The sequence below is a fragment of the Agelaius phoeniceus genome, chromosome 6 (genome assembly GCF_051311805.1).
Source record: "Agelaius phoeniceus isolate bAgePho1 chromosome 6, bAgePho1.hap1, whole genome shotgun sequence".
Lineage (NCBI taxonomy): Eukaryota > Metazoa > Chordata > Aves > Passeriformes > Icteridae > Agelaius > Agelaius phoeniceus.
The window spans coordinates 29,662,617-29,683,738 of record NC_135270.1 but is presented as its reverse complement, the minus strand read 5'-3'; the positions used below and the strand labels follow the sequence as shown (position 1 = coordinate 29,683,738).

The following is a 21,122-nucleotide window of genomic DNA, read 5'->3' as shown; positions in this document are numbered from 1 at the left end:
CAAATCTCTTTCTACTTGAGAGCAGATCTTCATTGTTATGGGGCAGTTGCGCCTTTCCCTGAGTTCCCATAACCATCTGAGGCACCTTTTGCAATAGCTGACCAGAGGCAAAGTTATCTGTGTGAAGGTTTCTTCCATTCAGAGAGAGGACAGAACGTCAACAGAAGCTCTGTAAATCCAAAACCAGGGATTTGGAAAAAGACCAGATTCCTAGAAAATAGTTGGTGCTGGTGAACTATCGCTCAGAGAGCTATAGCATTCTCTCCACTCCAAACAAACACTTGGTCCAGCAAAGCGTATTTGAATTTGTATGACATATGGACCCAGTTCCCTTGTTTGGAGTTGTCCCTACCATGCAAACGTTCATTAATATCATCCTGAAAGAAGCACAATCAATACAGCCTCTTCAAAAAGTGGGGAACTGTTTAGGCAGTGAAAGAAGTGAAAGGCAAGAACATCCCCTCTCTTTGACACAGGTAAACCCACTGATGGGCAGATTTTCCTCCTGCTGTATGTAACTAGATACTTCTAGTGTGCAATTTGTTATGGTTTGTAAAGCTAAAGATATGCTGGGTGAAATATTAAAGCTCTCTATTCTCTGCCCTCTTCCTGCCTTTTTAAGGTTATTTCAAAAACTGACGTGTATCCCCTTAGCCAAGGGAAAACAGTACAGCCAGTTCCTGATTCTGGCGTAGATCATCTTGCTGGAGAAGATCTCCATGCAGCCATGTGTGCAAGCAGCTGTGAGCAAATGGCTGAGTGTCAGCTCTTGAACAGTCTGTGTTGTTAAAGCCTGGGGATAAACACACAAGCCCCCAGATGATAAACTTTAACCATACTAACAACTGTTTGAGAAAGAGTTCCTTCATCAATAACAGCTATTAGCACATCCGAGTCTGACTCATCCCTTTAACCATCTGCACAATGTGTCATTTGCACTAATCTCTCATTTTCTTTGCTCCACATTCTTCTTAGCAGTCATGCTGCCCAACTTGCAGGAACATTTGCATGACCCTTCCCTATAAAACAACAACCACCAATGTGTATTTAGATGACAAGAACATTGCATTAATTTGATATTGCCACCTTGGAAATCAATGGGTCAAGAATTGCTAATGAATTACTAATGCTCAGTGATTGTATCTTCAACAGGCACTGATTGTTCAGATGGGTCATTTCTGTATTTACACAGTATTATTGCATTCTTTTCATCCATACTTTGCTACACACTTCTAGCTATGTTCAGATAGATTAAGGGTATCAAGCGCCCTCATGAAAAGTATGGGTGCTAAAGCAACTATGCATTGCAAAGCATTTACGTGGACAATTGTTAAATTACAGAAATATGCCATCATTGCTGGTTTCACAAAGCAAGCATTCTACTTTTAGCACCTTAGGAGTTAATCCATATGGGAGATGTATGGAATACCTTTAAAAGGCATGTTAAACAAGCTGAGTTTCTCTCTGAATGAAAATCTCAGGAGGACAGGTATGTGGCACACGTGGATTGCCCTCCTGTTAACTCATCCCTGTCCCACAGCTTCCATTTTCGTGCTTTAAAAATAGATCAGCACTTGACAAGTAACAGTCATTTGATAACTATCTGCCATCCTCCTTCTCCTCCCACCTTTCCCCACTACCAGGGGAATCATGGTGGGAACACCAGCTTAACACTGGGGGTTTTTCTCAATGCTAGATGTTGAATCTCTGTATCTTCTGCTGTTTTGCTCCACATCAGAAATGGTTGCCCCTGTTAAAGGGCAGCCTACAATCTCATTTCTAAAATGTTAAATGTCATGACTGTTGGAATCTGTTTCAGTCAACTGAAGCCTTTGAGAACAAATCCCTTTAAATTTAACTGCTTCAAAATCAAGACCTTATGCAAAAACAGTATGCCTGCCTTTTGGGCAAGTAGGACCTGCTTTGCAAAGAATCAGCACAGATACTTGCCAGTATTAACAGAAGCACAAACCTTGTCCTTTAGCAGCAGCTGTTGAGTCCTCAGGGTTATCCAAACCCTTCTCCCTCTTCAGCCCATCTTCTGTAATTAGGACCTTTCAGAGCAGCCCACATCTCCATATTGCACTGTTCACCTCAAACAGCAGCATACGTGTTCTGGCACCAGCATCTGAAACAGCATTTAGAGACAGCAGTAGCAAAGCGCTTTCTCTGAAGCAGCATTTTGACTAAGTTTTCTTGTTTTATAACCACAACCACAGAAGTCCATGTGCAGGATTATGTTTGGTTTATTTTCCAGCTTCATTCCACAGCTTCAGAACCACATATTCAGCTGATCAGTGCTTTTGTGTCATGGCAAAAAAATGCAAGCCAGGCACAAATGCTGGGCTGCTGAGAGGTGGTAAAGAGATACAAGAGGAAAGAGAACTCTACCAAATGGAAACATGGCTGGAAGACTTGGACACTAATATGAGGATACCAGCTTGGTGAACAATCTCCTATCATTCACACACTGCTTTGAATAATTACCCTGCATAAACATCACAGTAACTCTTCCTTACTAAGAGTTTCAGCCTAGGAAAGTTGGTTTGGGCAGCCAGGTAGGAAATATACACTCACTCTGCAGTGAAGTTTGCCCATGATCAGTTACAGCTGCAGCAGCAAGGACAAAAGCTGTCAAATATGACAAGGAAAGCTATTTTGAGTCTGTTCAACCCTGCTCTTCATTAACACCTGTGTATGTTCTCATCACACATGGCCCTGTCTTGAATGAAGCTTAAGAAGGCCTGGAGTCCCCCTCAGCTGCACAGGCAGAGAGAGCACAGAGCTCCAGAGGTGACAGGTACCACACACAGCATGGATGTAGCCTGAGCCTGCCTCAGTGTCACAAGGAAAACCCTGAGGACAAGGGTATAGTCAAGGCCCTCCTTCAGAATTCTTTGTGTAAGCCTTCCTTTGGGCCTCCAGCCTGGGGGATACTGTCCCGTTAGTAAGTTATCTATTCTGTCCTTCAACATAAGCAGAGAAAAATAACTTCCCTAAGTAAAGCCCACATCAATAAGTTAGGAGAGAGGATGGGGAAAAACACTGGCTCATGAAGCTCGCCTGACCAAATCCTTACCCTTGTATCAGCTTCTGCCAGCAAGAGAACAGATGAAGTTTACTTACCACTCAGACATAATCTACTTAGTACTATGCAACATGCTGAAGAAAATAATAGGTGTATCTTTTAAAAGTCAATGCCATGTGCTATCAAAATACATCCATTAAACAGACAAAGAATCCCAAAATCAGGAGATGCCCACAGCTACTGAAAACTCATAACTATGGGGGGAAGTTGCCCCTGTACCAAACTCCATTCACTATTTTTGTTGATGATCTAGCAGAAGGCAAAATCAGACAGTAATCTTGGCTGGTCAGTGCACAGTGAATGCAAACAGAAGGTGCAGGCATTCAACAAAATGCAGAGTCAGACATCTTCCCTCACACCAGGCAGGTCACATTGGGTATGGACAAGGATTTAGAAGTTGGTATATACAGGCACTTAACACATGTTTCTAGTGTCCCACTATGACCAAATGGAATCACTCTTTCAACCTACAAACTAAGAGAAGTTACCCCTCATGGGGCAATGGTGTTCTTTTACAGATTCCTTAGGACACTTGAGACAGCAGATGAAGAAGGGCAAAGCTGTATGCCACATTAAGAGACTTGTGAAGTCTAGTCAAGAAAAAGCAAGCTCTTGGGAGTTGGCTGAAATGTGCTTGGGAGTTGGCTGAAATATCCATACCTTAATGAAAAAAAAATTAAGTTTGCAGGCAAAGATGGTATGAAAAACTCCTTGTATGGGGCACTGGCACGGTCAACAGTGGGAGTCCCATGTGGTTGGGGTGTCTGGATTTTACAAAGCAATACAGAAACTGGAAAGGGTACACAGAACCACAGAAACTACTAAAAGAGAGAAACAGAGAATCTGAAAGGGCTCAGTTGGCTTCATCTCTTAAAAATAATGTGAGAGGTAAGGCAATTACAACACACAAATCCCCTCAAAGGGAGGGACTATCAGTTATTAGAGGCCTCTTTAATCTAGCACTGAATAACCTAACAAACCAGTTGTTGGAACCTGAAGGCAAACTGAAAGCAAGACACTTCTCCCTCCCACACACTGCTTTCTAGTTTGTGTTAATTAAAAACTGCCAGAAGTAGTGCATCTACCAATCTTCAGATCAAGTTTAGCTGCTCTGTCTCACTGTTATGCTCTAGTAGTATATATATTATTAGCACATACAATTCTGAAGACTGAGACACAAATGCTTAGAATATACATTAAGTCAAACTAGATAGATTTGTCCTTAAATTATGGACCTGAAAATCCATTTTTCAGCAGATCAGCACATTCACAATACATTTGAGGGAACAAATGAGAATGGGAGAGAAACATGGGTATTTAAGAGTTTCAGCTGCCCTCAGTATTAATGGCAAATGTGTTCTTAAACAAAACAAACATAAACTACAGTTAGGATGCTTTCTGTTTGTCTTCAGGATTTCAACTTATCTTTTGTAAAAGCTCCAGAGATTTAAGTTGTAACAAAAGGCAAAACTCTCTTTGATCACTTGTATTTACAAGCTGTTGTCACTAGATTTTTTAAAATTTGCTTCTTCTACAATGATAGAAAATGTATATACAGTATCTAGTGCAAAGATGAAACTCAAGGCTTCAGAAACCACACAGTGGAAAATACTTTGGAAAATCATGGAAAGGTTAGGTGAGACAGTCCAGTTGCTGAAAGAAAGTAGCATGAGCCACAGTTCACAGGAGAGTTTGGGACTGAGGTATTTTCCACTTGGGTTTTGTCAATAAAGGGGACAAGAGCTGGCTGGGGATTGGGAAAGGGATTGTTTGGTACCAGGCAGGTACACAAAGGTGTTACGCACTTTTAGACGGGATGGTTTAAATCCTGAGTAAAAACTACTACCCAGACTTCTGAAAAAGCTACTGAGTGGCAGTTCAATTATTGTGAACACTATGCACCAGAAGGGCCTTTTCCTTTTTAGTAAGCCACATCAATTATTTGAGCATTGACTACAATCCCTCCCCTCCCTAATAAACTGCCTGCAATATAGATGACAGTCATGTCTGAATGGTATCAAAGTCACAAAGCTGAAAGGTTAAACAAACAAACAAAAAATCCCAAAGGTTTTGCTTTCTCTTACTTCAATGGGAAATGACTAAAACTAACCATTACCTTCCATAAATTCTCATCCTCCTAGACTCATCACAGAAACTCAACTCAGGGAAAAGCTAACAAGACAGGCCATTTTCTTAATGTCTGCCTCTTTATTCTGAAGGCTGTGATAAAACAGCATCAATTTCTAATCACCCACCTTAACACACACATGTGCTGCACATGGACACCACAGCCAAATATTCAGAGCAGATCACAAACAAGCTGGTTCATGCTTTGCTGGTAGCTGCAAAGATCTGTCTACACAGCAGCTCTTCTGCTATCAGGCACAACTGGTTTGCAGGCCAAGGCAAGTCACTGCATGCCTTAGCCCAGGCCAGTCAACATCAATATTGTTCCCAAAGTCCCCTAAGAACATGGAGCAAAATTCTTGCTGTTTTCTCTTCCCCTTACACTAGAGCAGTCTATAGGCCAAAGCAAGATTTCATGTGATCCAAGTGCTCTGAAGCTCCGAGGTGATTTAGGAATGCCATGTTCAACAGCATAACCACTTCTATCTCCAGCAGACAGCAGGAACACAGCCCTGAGCAAACACAACAATTTCAAATACATCAGCAATGTCCTATGAGAACAGAGATAAGTAAAGCACCAAGACACCAGTTTTTCTTTGAAAACATATATTGCATATGTGATCTCTTCTTTGGCATCATACAGATCAGACCATGCATTTTACTTTTCTTTTACAAAAACAACAAAACACATTGATTTCTTGGAAACAAGAGAAACAGGTCTTACACACAGAGCTCCTATCAAGCTGGGGCATTTAAATCTATTCAAATCACAGTGAGGAGATGAGACCCTGGAGGTAAATTCAGCCATATACTTTCCAGAGGAGGGTCTCTTCCCTCTGGTTTTACCTGCTAGGCTTTACCCTGGCTTAAAGCTGACTGCCCATCTCCTGAATATCACATAACTCTTCACAAACAAGCAAAAGCCAGGACAATCCCAGCCTGCTCTCAGCTTCTCCTTTTCAATCATCATAAGAGTCTCCTGACTGCAGAGAGCAAGTTAGCTGCTACAGAAAATTTTATCTGAAATATTCCCTGCACAAAAAAATAACCCCCAAAACATACCTCTAACCTGAGAGATGTAGACTTCAACCCACCTGATGCATGGAGGAACTATTGCTTCACTACTAATTTAAAGACTCTTCTGCAGCTTCAGCATGCCTGAATCTCTTGCCACCACTTATCCTTGTGACTCAGTTGTCCGTTTGTCCCTCTCCAGTATGCTAGCATTTTGTGGAAAGCTTTCTCTTACAACTCTGACCAAAAAATGAACTATCATTTTGACAATCAAAATCTTCTTCTAGCAGCAAGCTATCTTCTATCTTTTCACAACTGGAAAAATGTCTCACCAATACTGCATATTGCTGTTAAATCAGTAGCAACACTGAAGATTTTACCTGCGAAACCAAAGATCAGATTTTACACATTTAAGACATTTATTCAGCAACAACCAACAAAACTTCAATGGTAAAAATAATAAACCCTTTGCATTGCTTCTCTTTATTCATGGTTTGGACACAATTCATTAGATTCAAGAAAAAATTCTGTGGAAACAAGGCAAAGCCGCTAGAAAATGTTTTTTGATTTAAAATCACTCCCACTCCCTTTAACCAAAAGTTAAACCTTAAAATGTGGAATAGATGAGTGCGTTTGAAAGTTCATGGTGCAAAATAGAGGAGGATGGCAAAACCTCCTCGATTTGTCAAAAAATACAGCTATCCCACTCTTTACATAAACACAGTCCTCTCCCTTCCCTTTTTTCTCTCTGCTTCTATCCACCCTGCAACAAAATCAATATATACGAACATCAGCAGCAACTTTGATGATAGGCAATGATCCTTTTTGGCATCAGTCTGTGACAAGATTGTTGATTCTCTATCTTTAAATTGCATCATAGCTGTGTAAAATACGCAGTGATATCCCAGCCGTGAACTCTTCACATCCGCTGTCGATACCTCAGCAAGATCCAGACTGCTGTCACAGCAAGCGCCAGGCCTGGCACAAGAATGGCTGCCAGAGGAAGCCCACCTGATTCTCCATCTCCTCCACGACCCACAGGGCCATTCTGTGGCTGCAACTACAAGGAAAAAAAAAATATTTATGTCAGAACCCATAACAAGAGAGCCCCCAGTTCTGTGTCTGGACCAGGTGGTTCTGTGAGAATGGTCAAAATAGTTTCCCCAGGTACCTGCAGACTCCACACATGGAGGGCTAAAACAGCTTAGGATGGACTGAACTTAAATGCGGGGTACCCAGTCACTACCAGACACCTTCATGGTTCTCTGCCACTTTCTAAACTAGGACTCAAGTGGAGCAGGACACACCTCATACAGCAGAAAAATGACACACACATACCCAGTCACCCCTTGATGCACTTACCACCACACCATTTCCTGCTCTCTTTACCAGGAAAAAGACATCAGCAATTCTCTCTGGTTTTCTTACCTGCCTTATACACTGGTCCAGCAGACATACTCCTTTGTTAAGGGAGTAGAAAAGGGATTGCAAGCCACCTCTCCCCAGCATGCTTTGGGTAGATCAGTATTTCTTTTGTAAACTTCCATGCTATTTGGGAATTAATGATTTCTCTCCTTTTACATCGAAAATGGTGCCAGTATATTTAAAGTATAGCAGTCCATATTTCCTATTACTGTAAAATCATTTATGTTGGAAAGACCTCTAAGACTAACCATTAACCCAGCACTGCCAAGTTTAGCATTTAACTAAGCACCACATCTGCACATTTTTTAAATGCCTTCAGGGATGGTGACTCAACCACTTCCCACAGCAGCCTGTTCCACTGCTTGACAACCTTTTTTCAGTGAAGAAATTCCTAATACCCAATCTAAACTTGAGCTGATGCAACTTGAGGATGTTTCCATTTGTCCTGTACTTGTTGCCTGGGAGAAGAGACCAATCCCCCACCTGGATAGAGCCTCCTTCCAGGCAGTTGTGGAGAGTAATAGGGTCTTCCTGAGCTAAACACCAGGCTAAACACCCCCAGCTCCCTCAGCTGCTCTTCACCAGACTTGTGCTCCAGATCCTTCACCTGCTTTATCACCCTTCTCTGGACATGCGCCAGCACGTCAATGTCTGTCTTGTAGCACTGGGCTGTACACAATTCACTAACTTGAGTGACGGCCTCTGAAACAAAAGGAGTTCTGTCTCCAGTAAGATTGTAGCCACTGAAATAAAACTGGGCAACTTGAGATTCTGTCTTCACACACAAAGCTTTACCTCTGAGAAGGGAGAACAGTGAGCAAACACAACGCACTCCAGCAAAACAAAGACCTGGGGACATCTCTAAACTCCCCTTTTCACTGATACAAAGGTTACACTGGTTACAAAGTCATACAGAGACACAGCTGAGGCAATGAGAGAAGGTCATAGGTCAAACGAAATTTTTATATGCATGCATCACACTGAGCACCTGGACACAGTACTCTTCTTCCTCATGAAGCAGCCACCAATCACAGAAACCAGTCTAAAGTGAGCCAGAAATAACCCTAAGGAAGAGGTAAAACATACCCTGCGCTGAATTTTCAGAGAGACGTAATAGCCTGCATTCCTGAACAGTTCCACAGCATCCTTGTGCCGCAAATCCTTCAAGTCTTTGCCATTGATCTAGCAAAAAAGGAAAAGGAGATCTAGATGCTGAAGGTAAAGCAAACAAATTTTTAATGATGCAGGCTAACATATGAAGGATAAGACATAAAAATCTTCATGTTTCACAAAATTCTGCATTTGGGGCATAATACTATAGTCATAAAGATCCTAATTAATTAATTAATATTATGATGTCTTTTTATACGTTAGGAGAGAACATGAGAAAGTCCAAGTGAAAACACAGAGGTACTGAAAGAAACTACCTAGAAGCAAAATAAGAATTAAAGACCACGGTTGTGTCAATAGCAGCTTTTGATGCTGTTGCTTTACTGGAAACAAATCAAAGGTGTGATTCTGACAACTAATGAACATAAAAGAGCAGCTACAGCAAAATTATTATTTTAAGTCTCTTCCCTTGTTTCATCTACTGGTGTACCTTTGAAATCCATCTGTTTGAGAGAGTGTTGTAAACACAATTTTATAAGCACACTGATGTAGCAAAACCAACCAAAAAAACCCCATTACATACATGCTTCTTGGCATCCACTTGATCCACTTGCAAGTGTTAGGATTTTTTTTAATTTAAAGTAATATATCCTGGCACAGGGTTTTATAACCCACTTGATTTCCTTCACTGAGTGAATTCATCCTACCTTTTCATTTTCACCCCCATTATCCCTAACTCTATCCCAACTGATCACATCCAGTGCCTCCCCTCTCTTCATATTTAGACATCCCAAACACAAGTAGATAAATATTAAACTGTCAGGAAAAAGTGAATATTCTCTATTTAACTTAATATCACTTTCTGGATCAATAATAGGCTCCAGTTAGTGCAAGGTAGTCTATAGAAGCTAAAAAGATCACATGTGGAACAAAATAAGCAAGTGTAAAATAAAATTAGGGAGTACAAAAAGATTGTATATCATACTAGGAGAGGCTACTTCTTCACCCATCACTTTGTAAAGCTTTCTTGCATGATTGCCAGCTATCTGAAGAACCAGTGGGTGTGAACATCAGACACTTGAAAACAATTTTCTAAAAGGAGAGCAGCCTATGTTATTCTTGAGGAGCTGAAATGAAGAGAATAATATTATGGCCTAGAAATTTTATCAACTAAAAACCCCCTGTGCAAAAGGATTAGAAATATGGATTACCAGTCAAAAACCAGAAATTTAAGAGGTGGAAAACCTTTATTTACATGTGTGTAAATGATAATCCATTGTGAGCAAGAGAACACTTGAGGGATTCTAAAACCTTAGGGAGGCAAGTCACAGAGGAAACACAAGCAGAGCACCACAGAGCACTTCTGTGGCAAATCAAGAAGGCAGAGGAGATAAGCCCATGTGTAGAGGTACTCACATCCCTAGTGCTCAGAGCTCTCCCCAGATCCCTAAGGTGACTCCTCCATGGAGTTTGCTTGGGATCATCTCATTCATTCACCACATCCCTCCTCTCTATGCACTGTGAAGGAAAACCTGCCTCTCACATCCCATTATTGATCAAGAACACAGGGGACAACAGAAGAAAGGGCTTACCGCTAAAATTTTATCTCCTTCTTGTAATCGGCCATCAAGGTAAGCTGCCCCATCCTTTTTGATCCAGCTGACATAGATGCTGTTGTCATTGGCAATGTACTGCTGATCTGTCCCACCAACAATGTTGAAGCCCAACCCTAAGGCAAGCCAAAAAGAAAGCGGATGAGAAAAAGCTTAAAGCTTCAAATGTTCTTGCTGTTTTGCTTGTTGGGGACTGCACCCTCCCACATTATCTTGCTTTCTTCACCATACAAAAACTCACAGCACACAAATCTCCATTATCCTTTCCAACTACCTTTCCATTGTCTAGGAAAGTTATTCTAATAAAACTGGTCTTGAAAGCAGAGGAGAGACATTAAATGCCTGAGGACCCCATTTGTGTTAATACTTCATTACACAAAACACCTGTGAGCTGTTTCAGGTGGGTGCTAGGGAATAGTGAGGGGCCTGCCATCATTTCTGAGATGCTGATTCAGCCCTCAGCAGGAATAAACTTCTTCAGCACAATATGAAAGAAAATGAAAGTATTATGCATTTCACATGAGATTATAGTAAATCACTACCTTTGAGCTACAAGAAATCATCTCTGACAAGCGTTTTGTGAGCTGGAAAACAGGGTAAGGAAAGGCAAGGAGCATAAGACCCTATCTACAGATGAGGAAACAGGCAAGGAGAACCCTGCTACCAGCTTGAGGGCACCTAGAGCTCAGAAGACTCCCCTCCCACATCCCAGGAGCTGGAAGTGGTGTGTTTTGCCTCCAAGAAGAAGATTAGGTTCCATGAAGCTACTTCAAATTGTACACAATCACTTTGTTCTGTTTCATTATTTCAAACATGATAGGAAATAAAGACTAAGTTTGCAGATTTAATGCAAACCAAACAGGAATACACATACATTTATTAAACCTGATGTCCACTATACATTTTTGCCGTCTTGTATTATTCTTTAAAGGAAGCCTCAGTTACAGATATCTAGCTGGATCCAGCTTCTGGACTAAAGTTAAGACTTCTTGTTTCATTAAAACCCAGAAGAACAAATTGAATTTAAAAATCTGGAAACCCAAAGATTATGAGATTCCCCACTGTACATGCAGCTAAGCTTCTCTCTAAAAAGGGACAAGAAAGACTCCCTAAGAGGCCTGCAATGAAAAAAGAGAGAAAAGCCAAGGAAAAAGAAAACAAAAATCTAATATGCAATCAAAGTAAATGGAAAAAAACCCCAACTTTTTTTTATGACATGAACCAGTCATCCAAAAGCTATTGTCAAGAACAGCTGAGGGCAAGTTCTGCCCACATTCAGCCAGATTGATTTATTTGGTTTTGTTTTCTTTCTTATTTTCTCTCGAACTTGGAACTGGAAACCTTGGGAAGCAGAGTTTCAAATGAAAGTAAAACCACCTTATGCCTGCTGGGAAGCAGCATTTTAAATTAGTCACAGGAGACTAAAGCATTTACAAAATGACTCATGGTATATTAAGTGTACATCTACAGTTGGGAAGTAAAGAAATATTAGCAGCAATTTTGCCACACCTTTTTTTTCCTTCCCTTCCTGGCAGCTTCGGACAAGTGAGGGAAAAATGAAAGTGAGAGAAAATTGAAGAAATACTGACATTTCAATTAGAACAATATCTATTCCAAGAATGGCCAGTTGTGCACAGTAATACACCTTTCAACAGAAAATGAAAAGAAAAAAAATTTAAATCCACACTCCTAAAAATTATTTGCCATAAAGCCATTAACTTAGGAAAGGGGAAAATCAATACTACAGAAAGTATAAGGTTTAATCAACATTTATTAAAAAGCCAGAAGGAAGGAATCAGGATCTCAGAACACATTGATTTTCTCCCATATATAAAACCTCTAAAATAGGTGTGTATATATATATATATGAAAAAAGTATACATTTTGCAACTTTTTACCCATGACTGGGAAAATAATCAAGATTCACAGCTTCCATCAGCAGAGGCAGATCTTCATGCCAAAGAGCAGCAGTTTGTGCTAGACCAAGTTAAGTATTCACAGGGCTTTTTCACTGTGTCTTTCCTTTCCAGCACTCAGACTTGCACTCTGCCTAAAAATATCTTCCCTATCAATCCTCAAGCTCTTTGCTATTCTCTTCCTTCCAGTTCATGCAGCCACAGAAAGAGACACAGCACAACTGGAAGAAAAGGGGAGAGAGGACATAGCACTAAATCTCTTGTCTATAAGGGATCAGAAGTAGAATGGCAGAGCTTTAAAAGCAGGCTCTGGGCTAAACTACTGACCCTCCCTGAGACTGCAGACCTCCCTATGCCTCACTTACCCTCTCTGAACTAAAAAAGTCCCTCAAAAATTAAGTCCATTAAAAAAAAAATACAGGACTGGCAGGATTAGGAAATAAGAGACTGAATACAAGAAAATTTGAAAAAGACAAATATACACTGTCCTGCCCACTGGAAATACATTCACAACCAATGCAAACTTTTTGCCAGACATGTTTAGCATCAGACCTATTTTAAAAGTTGCAGTCAAAACTCCAATTCAAGAGATTACAGTACCCAATTGTACTTCACAGATAAGTGTTTTGTTCCTTCCACAGAAATGAGTAATAATTCACATGGAAAGTGCAACAAGGCCGGAAGGGGATGTAGGACCTTCAAATCAAATAACATAGTTAGAAATCTAAATCTAAAGATGCACAGCCCATCTCAATGACTGGACAAATGCCGCTCATGGTAATCGAGACTGAAATCACAGTGGTCATACTCAAGACCATTCTCAACTCTGCCCTTTAACATTCCCTTACACCTTCCTTAAAATTTTAGCTCCCCAGATGTATGGAAACAGCATTCCCATCAGAACCAGCTTCATTTGGCACAGTTTTCCCTGACAAGCACATTAGCTTCATTAGCTGAAGCTCATGGCTATGCAGGTAGGGCTACACACCTTTCAGACCAGAGGCCAATCTGGTGAGCAGGGGAGGCAAAGCACTGCTCACACTCTCTGGGTTCTGATCACCAGCATGAGGGCCAGGACCAACCCCAGCCCTGCACGGGACCTACCTCCACCCCAGAGAAAGGAAACACACCCACCAACAACGCGGCTGCTGGGGTCTCTGGGGAGCCCCTGGAGCCAAGGCTGGCCAGCAGCTGCACCCAGCAGTTGTGCAGAACAGAAGGGCTGCCACGTTTTCGTTCCTACTCGTTTAAATTAAAGAGAAGGCCTCAAACACCAAAGTACAACTCTAGCTCCAAAAGCCTTCCTGAAGCCTGCCATTCTATAGCCAGGATTTTGCTCCAGAGTCATACATTTCGCGTTTACTTGCCTCACTTCTGAAAGCGAGGTCATTTGAATGGCACCATAAATCCTATAAAAATGTACGGTTTCCATGAGCACACCTGCTGTTGAGACATGAAAAGCAAAACCAAAAAACGCCCCACCGAACTGCCTTATTCCCTATTTCTTCCAGCCTATGCTCCTCTCTCTAAACACCACAAAGCGTCTCAAGGTACGCTGCACCATGAACGCCAAGCTGACAACACAGGGGACGGCCACTTGGGCACATGATTTCCGAATGGCCCCTGACTCACTCAGGGTGTCCAACGCGGCTGGGCGCTCAGCGGCACAGCTCCACCAGAGATGGCAACTTCCAGGGAAAACCGGAGGCGAGTTGTCCGCAGGGACACCAGCCTCCACCGGAGCTCCCGCAGAGGACGGACTCTGACCCGGCCAGCTCTCCCTCACGAGTTTTTCCCGCAGCAGGGTATCCGCCACGGCTATTTCCAGGGGAGGCCCCTGGGCCCGGCACCTCTGGGCGCTGCGCTTCTATCCTCGCTGCCGGGACCCTCCCTCCGCCGCCCCGGTGCCGGTCACGGCCGACCCGCCGGCCGCCGCCACCCCGGGCTTCCGCTCCGGCTCGGCGGGGGCTCCGCAGGCCTCGGCGCGGCTGCCCCGGCCCGGGAGGGGCCGCGGACGCAGCGCGGAGAGGCCGCCCCTGCCTTACCTGAGGGTCTGCGGGTGAGGCGGATAATCTCCTCGGCGTAGCCGCCGCCCGCCACGCTGCCGTTCATGCTGCGGCCTGAAGGAGAACTCGGCTCCCGGGGCAGCCGCTCTTACCTCCTGGGCCGCCGCCGGGCCGCGCCGCGGAGCGCTGGGAGTTGTAGTCCCCGCGGGATGGGGCTGCTTCCACCGGCGCTCAAAGCCGCCACCGGCGCTCACCGCAGAGGCGGTAAAGCAGCGGGCCCAGGGGCGCCCAGCCCAGCGCACCACAGCGTCCTCCTGCCCCCGCACCTTCCCAGGCCCCTGCGCGGCATCTGTGCCTGGCCCTGCCTTGCTCCCCAGGCTGGAGCTGGTTTCCTCTAGGAAGGTTAAGGAGTAGGCCATAGTTATCTGCGGTAGGCGTAGGAGAGAAGAACGGGGGATATATGACCTGTTCCCGGCCCTTTTAACTGTCTTCACAGCAAACTGAAAAACAGATCAGACCATGCTGGGCAGGAGCAAAAGCCCAATACAGGCAAGCAGCACAGAGAACATCCATGCCAACGCCGAGTTACCCTGTGGTGCAATAAAGTGATCTAGATTCAGAAACACAAACGGTGCATAGAAACACCGTGCTGCCGCTGGGGCAAGAAATACTTAACTACATCCTGTAGAAGGTGTTTGGTTTGAGGATTTGAGAAATTTCCTCAGAACTCTACAGAACTCTAGATAGTTACCCAGCAATAAAGGGCTAAGTAGTTCAACTTGCTGTGTAACAGAGGAGCCACTTGAACCTGGAACTCTGCACCTCAGGGTTTATTGAACCAATAGATTATCAGGAAATAGCAAGGAAAAATTTATCCTTATCTCTTTCAGCACATGCTATAAGTGTATCAATATAGACAATGACAACAGGGAACAATGTCAGTCGAACCACCTGACTGCTTGGCACTATGAGGACAGCCACATCTACGTGCTGCAGGAACCTCTCTGATGAAAATGAGGACCAGTTTATCTGGTCCTCCATGTTACACTACCATTTTATTTGTTTGGTATTGCAGTAAAAATAACAGATGTTTTTGACTGCATTCGTTCCAAGATTATCTGCACTTCCGGATTCCTGAATTTAACAGGGAGAGACAACCTGGGCACTGGATCTCTGACTGCTACAACATTAATGCTTAGTGCTAAACTGAGTGTTAGAACACCTGCCTCAGAGGTGGGAGACAGGCATTCAAGGTCCAATTACACTTGCAATGATGAGCAGAACCGTGACTCATGTGATAGATTTTTTTGTTGTTGCTAAGTAGCATTCACCCTAAGTTGAGAACTTCCCAGTGTCTCATACTCTTGCCAGTGAGGAGGTGCACAAAAGCTGTGAGGGACCATGGCCAGGACAGGTGGACAAAGGGATATTTCATACCACAGAATGTCCCGTATATAAGCTGGGGAAGATATTTGTAAGGGGGCCCAACACATTCTGGGACAGGCTAGGTATCAGGCAGCATGTGGTGAGCAATTGTACTGTGCTTCACTTGTTTCTGTTGAGTTCTGTTACTCTCAACTCTCAATAATACTAATACTAATATTAATATTTTCAAGGAGAAAAATCTCAGAAAGGGAGCTTACACATTTTATGAAACATAAACTGGATTTGTTGAGATACATGTTTGTCTTGCTCATATGGCCCAAGAAGAAATGCGAGAAAAATATACAAAAATACTCTTATCCAAAGCTCACTGAAAGCCTCTTCCCAGTTATGGAGGTCCTGGTTTTCCAGAACAATCTTTAAGCATAGAGAAAAACAGAACCTACAGCATTTTATTACTTTATCTTTCCCAAAACTGCATTTGCAAGTAAGCTTTCTGGGCTAAATTGTGCTTTCATTTACACCTCTGTCTCCTCAGTGTGCAGCTCTGTAAACACTGACTCCAGTGTTTCTCTGTCTCAGCACAGAGAGAGCATACTTGGAAATTTATAGTATACTATTGATCAACAACAGCAGGCCATCAAGGTAGCAACCTGAAACTTCTGCCACTCTTTTTGTATTTAAAAAGCAAAATAAAAAAAGTTTTAGTAGGTACTAGATGTGCACAGGTACTTGGAAGGTGCTGGGTGTAGTGCTTTTGTTACTTTTTATCTCCGTCTTTCAATTAATTCACAACTCTCTTGTCTGTCTTCGATCCCTTGTTTGCAACACCTGAATTACAATTGTTATTTCTTAGAGGACACCCCTCCCACTCCCCCAACCCCCAAAGGAGGTCTCTGGTCATGAGGAATAGATGTGGTGTTAGTCAAGGGCAGTATCTTGCCTTTTGACATAAATGCAGGATCAAGTTTTCATCATCTAATCAAAACCATCCATGTTCTATCATGACAATAAGCACAGCCTAAACAAACAATGTGTTACCTCATTTCTGCGACAGCATAGATAAATATTTAAGGACCCATTTGCTCTACACAAAAAGCTGGGAAAAACTGTGAATCACATGCTTTCTATTTCACATCCCATCATAATATAATTGGCCCTTTTTGGATACAGGACACCAAAGAAATACACATAAAAAATTACAGGAAAATGCATATTCTAAAAACATATATATTTGGGACGCAGCAAGAGTTGACCATAATAATTTGTAGAGTCACCAATATCTTTCTTCCCAAGTGTTCCCAAGTGTTGGGGTACTTATCCTGCCTTTACAGAATGTTTGCTAAAAGTGTGCTCTTTATTTTCTAAATACAGATAATTCTTTTGTTAGCAGACAAGTGCATTATAGCCCTTTATCCTGAAACACCTTTAAAAAAAAAGTTTTAACTGTGATCTGGATAACAGACTCCTCTCAATGCTGATCTGATAGAACGGTCTAGTTACTACTGTAATAGAAATAATAACAATAAAACTTACTGAATGGTATTTCCATGTCCCTAATATTTTTCAGAAGTTAGACATATTTTATGTTGTGTTAAAAAAATTAAAATGACAATGCTCCTGTGTAGCACTCCATAGAGCTGCAAGGACACATTCTGTTATAGCTGAAGAAAGAATCAGAGAATAAGCCAAAAGAAACCCCCTGAGATAGTCAGATAAAGTATCTATCAAATATTGCAGGTATTCTAGGTAGGAGACACTTGCAGAATAATTCCAAATACTTTAGAAATTCAGTTAACTTCGGGAGCCCCACTGACAGCTCCTCTTAGAGACAATAAAATACACAGCACTTCTCAGAAGCAGTCAGCAGTCTAGACACTGGAAAATTTCCAGGAAATAAAAACTATTTGTTCTTGTGAAATGCCAGATTTGGTGTCACTACCCTGTTGACATATATTTTACAGTTCAGAAATGCAATGCTTACTGGTTGTGATCTGGATAATCCTTCTCTACTCTTCCACAAAAGGAAGACCCTGTTCCCTATGATCTATCTCCCTCCTGAAGGGCTGCTCCCTGTAAACAGCTGTAAGCACTTGTGAAACAGACAGCTGTATCTCACTGCAATACCTGTTCCTTACCTGTTTGTGTGTCATAGATGTGAATTAAATAGAGACACAGAACCAGTGGAGACTGCAAGTGCAATTTTTTCTCTTTGGTTGTTAACAAAACAATGTTCATAAACATCTCTCTCACTGAATTGAAGAAAACATTAGGTGAAGGAGAAAATTGAAGCAAGTAGAGTAGTAAGTAGTTTGACATATGCTCTTGGCATCCCTATGTGATAGTTGAAACCGCAACAATTTTTATCTCGAATAAGAGTTTGGACTAGCGTTACATGGTTCTGCAAGAAAGGTATTTTGACTATGTTTTCACACTGAATCCTACCATATAAGTCATCTATCTACACCTGTTTTAAGTAGTTTGCATTTTTATACTGTTGATATGAAGTATAAACACAATACCTGCAGTTTACTTAACTACATCAGTTTAAGAGCTCAGGGTACAAAGAACAGCATGCCTTACTGCCTGCATTTATTAACTTAAAAGAAAATATATAGAGATAAGATTTACTCTGCATTTAATGATATCACATGAGATTAGAGCTGTTCAGAACCTGCTGAATTATTTTGATGAGTTATCAGATGGCTCTGAGGATATTTCCTCAATAGTATCCCAAGATACTGCTTTTTTATCTTTGGGGGATTTTAACTTACCAGCAGGCGACTTTTCTTTAGGAACTTCTTTTTTTTTTGGTCTTTGAAACAACTGCAATATTCTATGGAATGGGGCTTTTATCTTTGCAAGCCATCCCTCTACTTTCTGCCTATAACAGATGGAAAGGGCTATTCCAGTGAAACACACAGAATAAAACACCAATAGTCCTAGTCTTACTTTTGCTCTCTCAGCCCTCCTAGGTGGAGGGGGTCCACTGTCAACACTACCTCCAAATCCTTCGGATTCACAATATGGAGGAGCCCAGCCATACTCACAGTGACAGTTCTTGCGATTGTTACACACTCCTCTGTCATGACACTTTGTCATGTTGCAGTCGTAGTTCAGCACTGATACACTCATACACGTCCTGTTGATACAAAGCATATCACTACCACACAGTGTGCCATCTTCCACAGCTCCCTCATCTGCTCTTGCCACCCCTATGTGATAGTCAAGTCCCCAACAATTTTTATCTCGAACAGGAGTTTGGACTAGTGTTACATGGTTCTGCAAGAAAGGTATTATGACTATGTTTTCACACTGAATCCTACCACATAAGACATTCTTAGTACTGCATTTTGCAAAATAGATATTGTCACGAATACCACAATTCCCAAACCGGTCACCTTGAGTATTCACTGCTTTAAAGCAATCTAAAGGGGCAGCCTTGGCTTGTTTGCCAAAGAGACGCTGGCACTTTTCATTGTGGGAAGAACATTTTCCTCGATAGCAATAAACACCATCATTGCAAGGAGTTCCATCTTGTAGGTATACATCCAGTGGGCACTGAGGGGAAATCCCATTGCAATATTCTGGCAGGTCACAGCTGCCTGTACTTGCTCTGCAGAGTGTTCCTGCTGGAAGGACCTTACAGTTCTTGCAGCATCTTCCAGACGCACAGTTTGAACCTGCAGTAAATGTACAGTTTGTGCGGCAACAAGGATCCCTTCGGCAGCTTGCTGCTGAACCACAGTCACATTGCTCTCCTCTTTCTACTATTTTATTCCCACAGTATTCACTTATCCCGGTGTAGAAACTGCCAAGCGCTGGTGGCTGACGAAGGCATGAAGCACCATTTACAACCAGCTCAAAGTACTCTTTGTAACTGCAGTCACTGAACGAATCAGTCTCAGCATTGTACTCATACATAATGCACGTCTTGCGTCTGCAATTACATTCTGGTTTATCATGGACCATCCCAAGATTATGGCCCAGCTCATGGACAAATGTGATAATAATTGAAAACATCTTTTTCTCAGTGAAGGAAATAACAGCCGATGCCCAGTGCATATTACACACTGTCCCTATATATGCCAATCCCAGTCTGCTTCCAAACCACTGATATGCAAATAAGTGAGCAACATCGTGGTACATCCGAGGTAACAGGTCTGACTTTCTCCAGCTGTTAAACGCATTAAGTACCTGGGGAATAGAGTTAGTGATATTTATAATGTTCTTTTCAGTCCAGATCTCCAGTCCTATAAGAAACAGCCGGACAGAAAGCTGTTTGCACAAAATGTCCCCAGCATTGATGACTTGCATGACGTCCTTCAAGACTTTGGATTTGCTCCTGCCTGACTGTACAAACCGCACGTGGTCCACGACCACTACCATCTTCACATACCTGATGTGCGTCCACCAGTCCCTCAGCTTTTCGTTCTCCCCCGCTGACTTGGGAGCCTTAAACCACGGCAGCACAGCCTTTTGTTGCTGCAGCACCTCCGGCGTCAGTCCGCAGCTGGCTCCCTCGGAGCTGTTGTCTCCCTCCATACGGTAGAGAATGTGCCGAAAGGCCGGATCATTGGGGACGGGCTCGATCTGGTAGGTATCGTCCTCCACCCAGAGCACGCCGTGGAGGCCCCTGCTGCAGGTGCTGAGGGCCACAAGGGAGCCGGGGCTCCCCACCACGTCGCCCTGGTAGAAGCAGTTGTCCCGCACGAAGGGGTGCTCCTCCCGGCGGGCCCCGTCGCGGCCGTAGGTGACCAGGGTGAAGGGGCGGGAGACCAGGCCCCTCCTGGGCTGCAGGCGCAGCACCCGCGGCCGCCCGCCCACGTTCAGCCAGTAGGAGAGGGCCGGGGCGTCGTCGCCGCCGCGGGGGCTCAGCTGTCGCGGCACCGTCACCCACGCGGCGCGCGGCTCCGCGGGCCGAGCCCCCCGGGCCCCGGGGCACCCCGCCACGCCCAGTAGCAGCAGCAGCAGGAGCCCCGGCAGCGGCCCCATCGCGGCCGCCGGCACCGGCCGCCCCCGCCCGAGCGGGGATAGAACCTGGAAGGGCCCAGCCCGGGCGGAACCGCCCCGAGGCTCCAACTGCCGCCGTGCCGGCCGGGAAACGGCATCGCCCGCTGCCCGGGCGCCTCCAGGCAGCCCACCGTGCTCTTTGAGCCAGAACAGAGGCTCTTGTGGAAAGGAATCAGTAAATTTGCCTCTCACAAACACGTTCCCAGCTTCTAATAATCTTAATTTCAAATTAATGGGTATTTCTCCTCCTGAGCAGACATAGCAAGGACAACCCCCGGTTCAGCTTCACACACCTTGTCACAGATGTTTGTGTTGAGCAAAGGGATCATTTGGGTAGATCACAAGCAGGAAAATCTGTTTAAAAATCTCAAAAGGTTGGGTTTTGCTGTTTTTATTACAGGATAATTTGTGAGTGGACATCAGAAAT

General features: G+C 43.4%; 2 protein-coding genes across 2 annotated transcripts; both read right to left on the bottom strand.

Annotated features, from left to right (window-relative positions):
• Positions 1 to 6,672: 6,672 nt before the first annotated feature.
• SYNJ2BP (synaptojanin 2 binding protein) lies at positions 6,673 to 14,634 on the bottom strand. The gene is made up of 4 exons (XM_054634647.2): positions 14,339 to 14,634; positions 10,357 to 10,493; positions 8,741 to 8,836; positions 6,673 to 7,289 (listed from the first exon to the last, which is right to left on the bottom strand). Exons 1-4 carry the CDS (start codon positions 14,403 to 14,405, stop codon positions 7,149 to 7,151), a joined length of 441 nt encoding a protein of 146 aa, XP_054490622.2. The 5' UTR covers positions 14,406 to 14,634; the 3' UTR covers positions 6,673 to 7,148.
• Positions 14,635 to 16,248: 1,614 nt separating this feature from the next.
• LOC129121853 (disintegrin and metalloproteinase domain-containing protein 21-like) lies at positions 16,249 to 20,778 on the bottom strand. The gene has a single exon (XM_054635363.2). It carries the CDS (start codon positions 20,675 to 20,677, stop codon positions 18,365 to 18,367), a length of 2,313 nt encoding a protein of 770 aa, XP_054491338.2. The 5' UTR covers positions 20,678 to 20,778; the 3' UTR covers positions 16,249 to 18,364.
• Between the last annotated feature and the right edge of the window lie 344 nt (positions 20,779 to 21,122).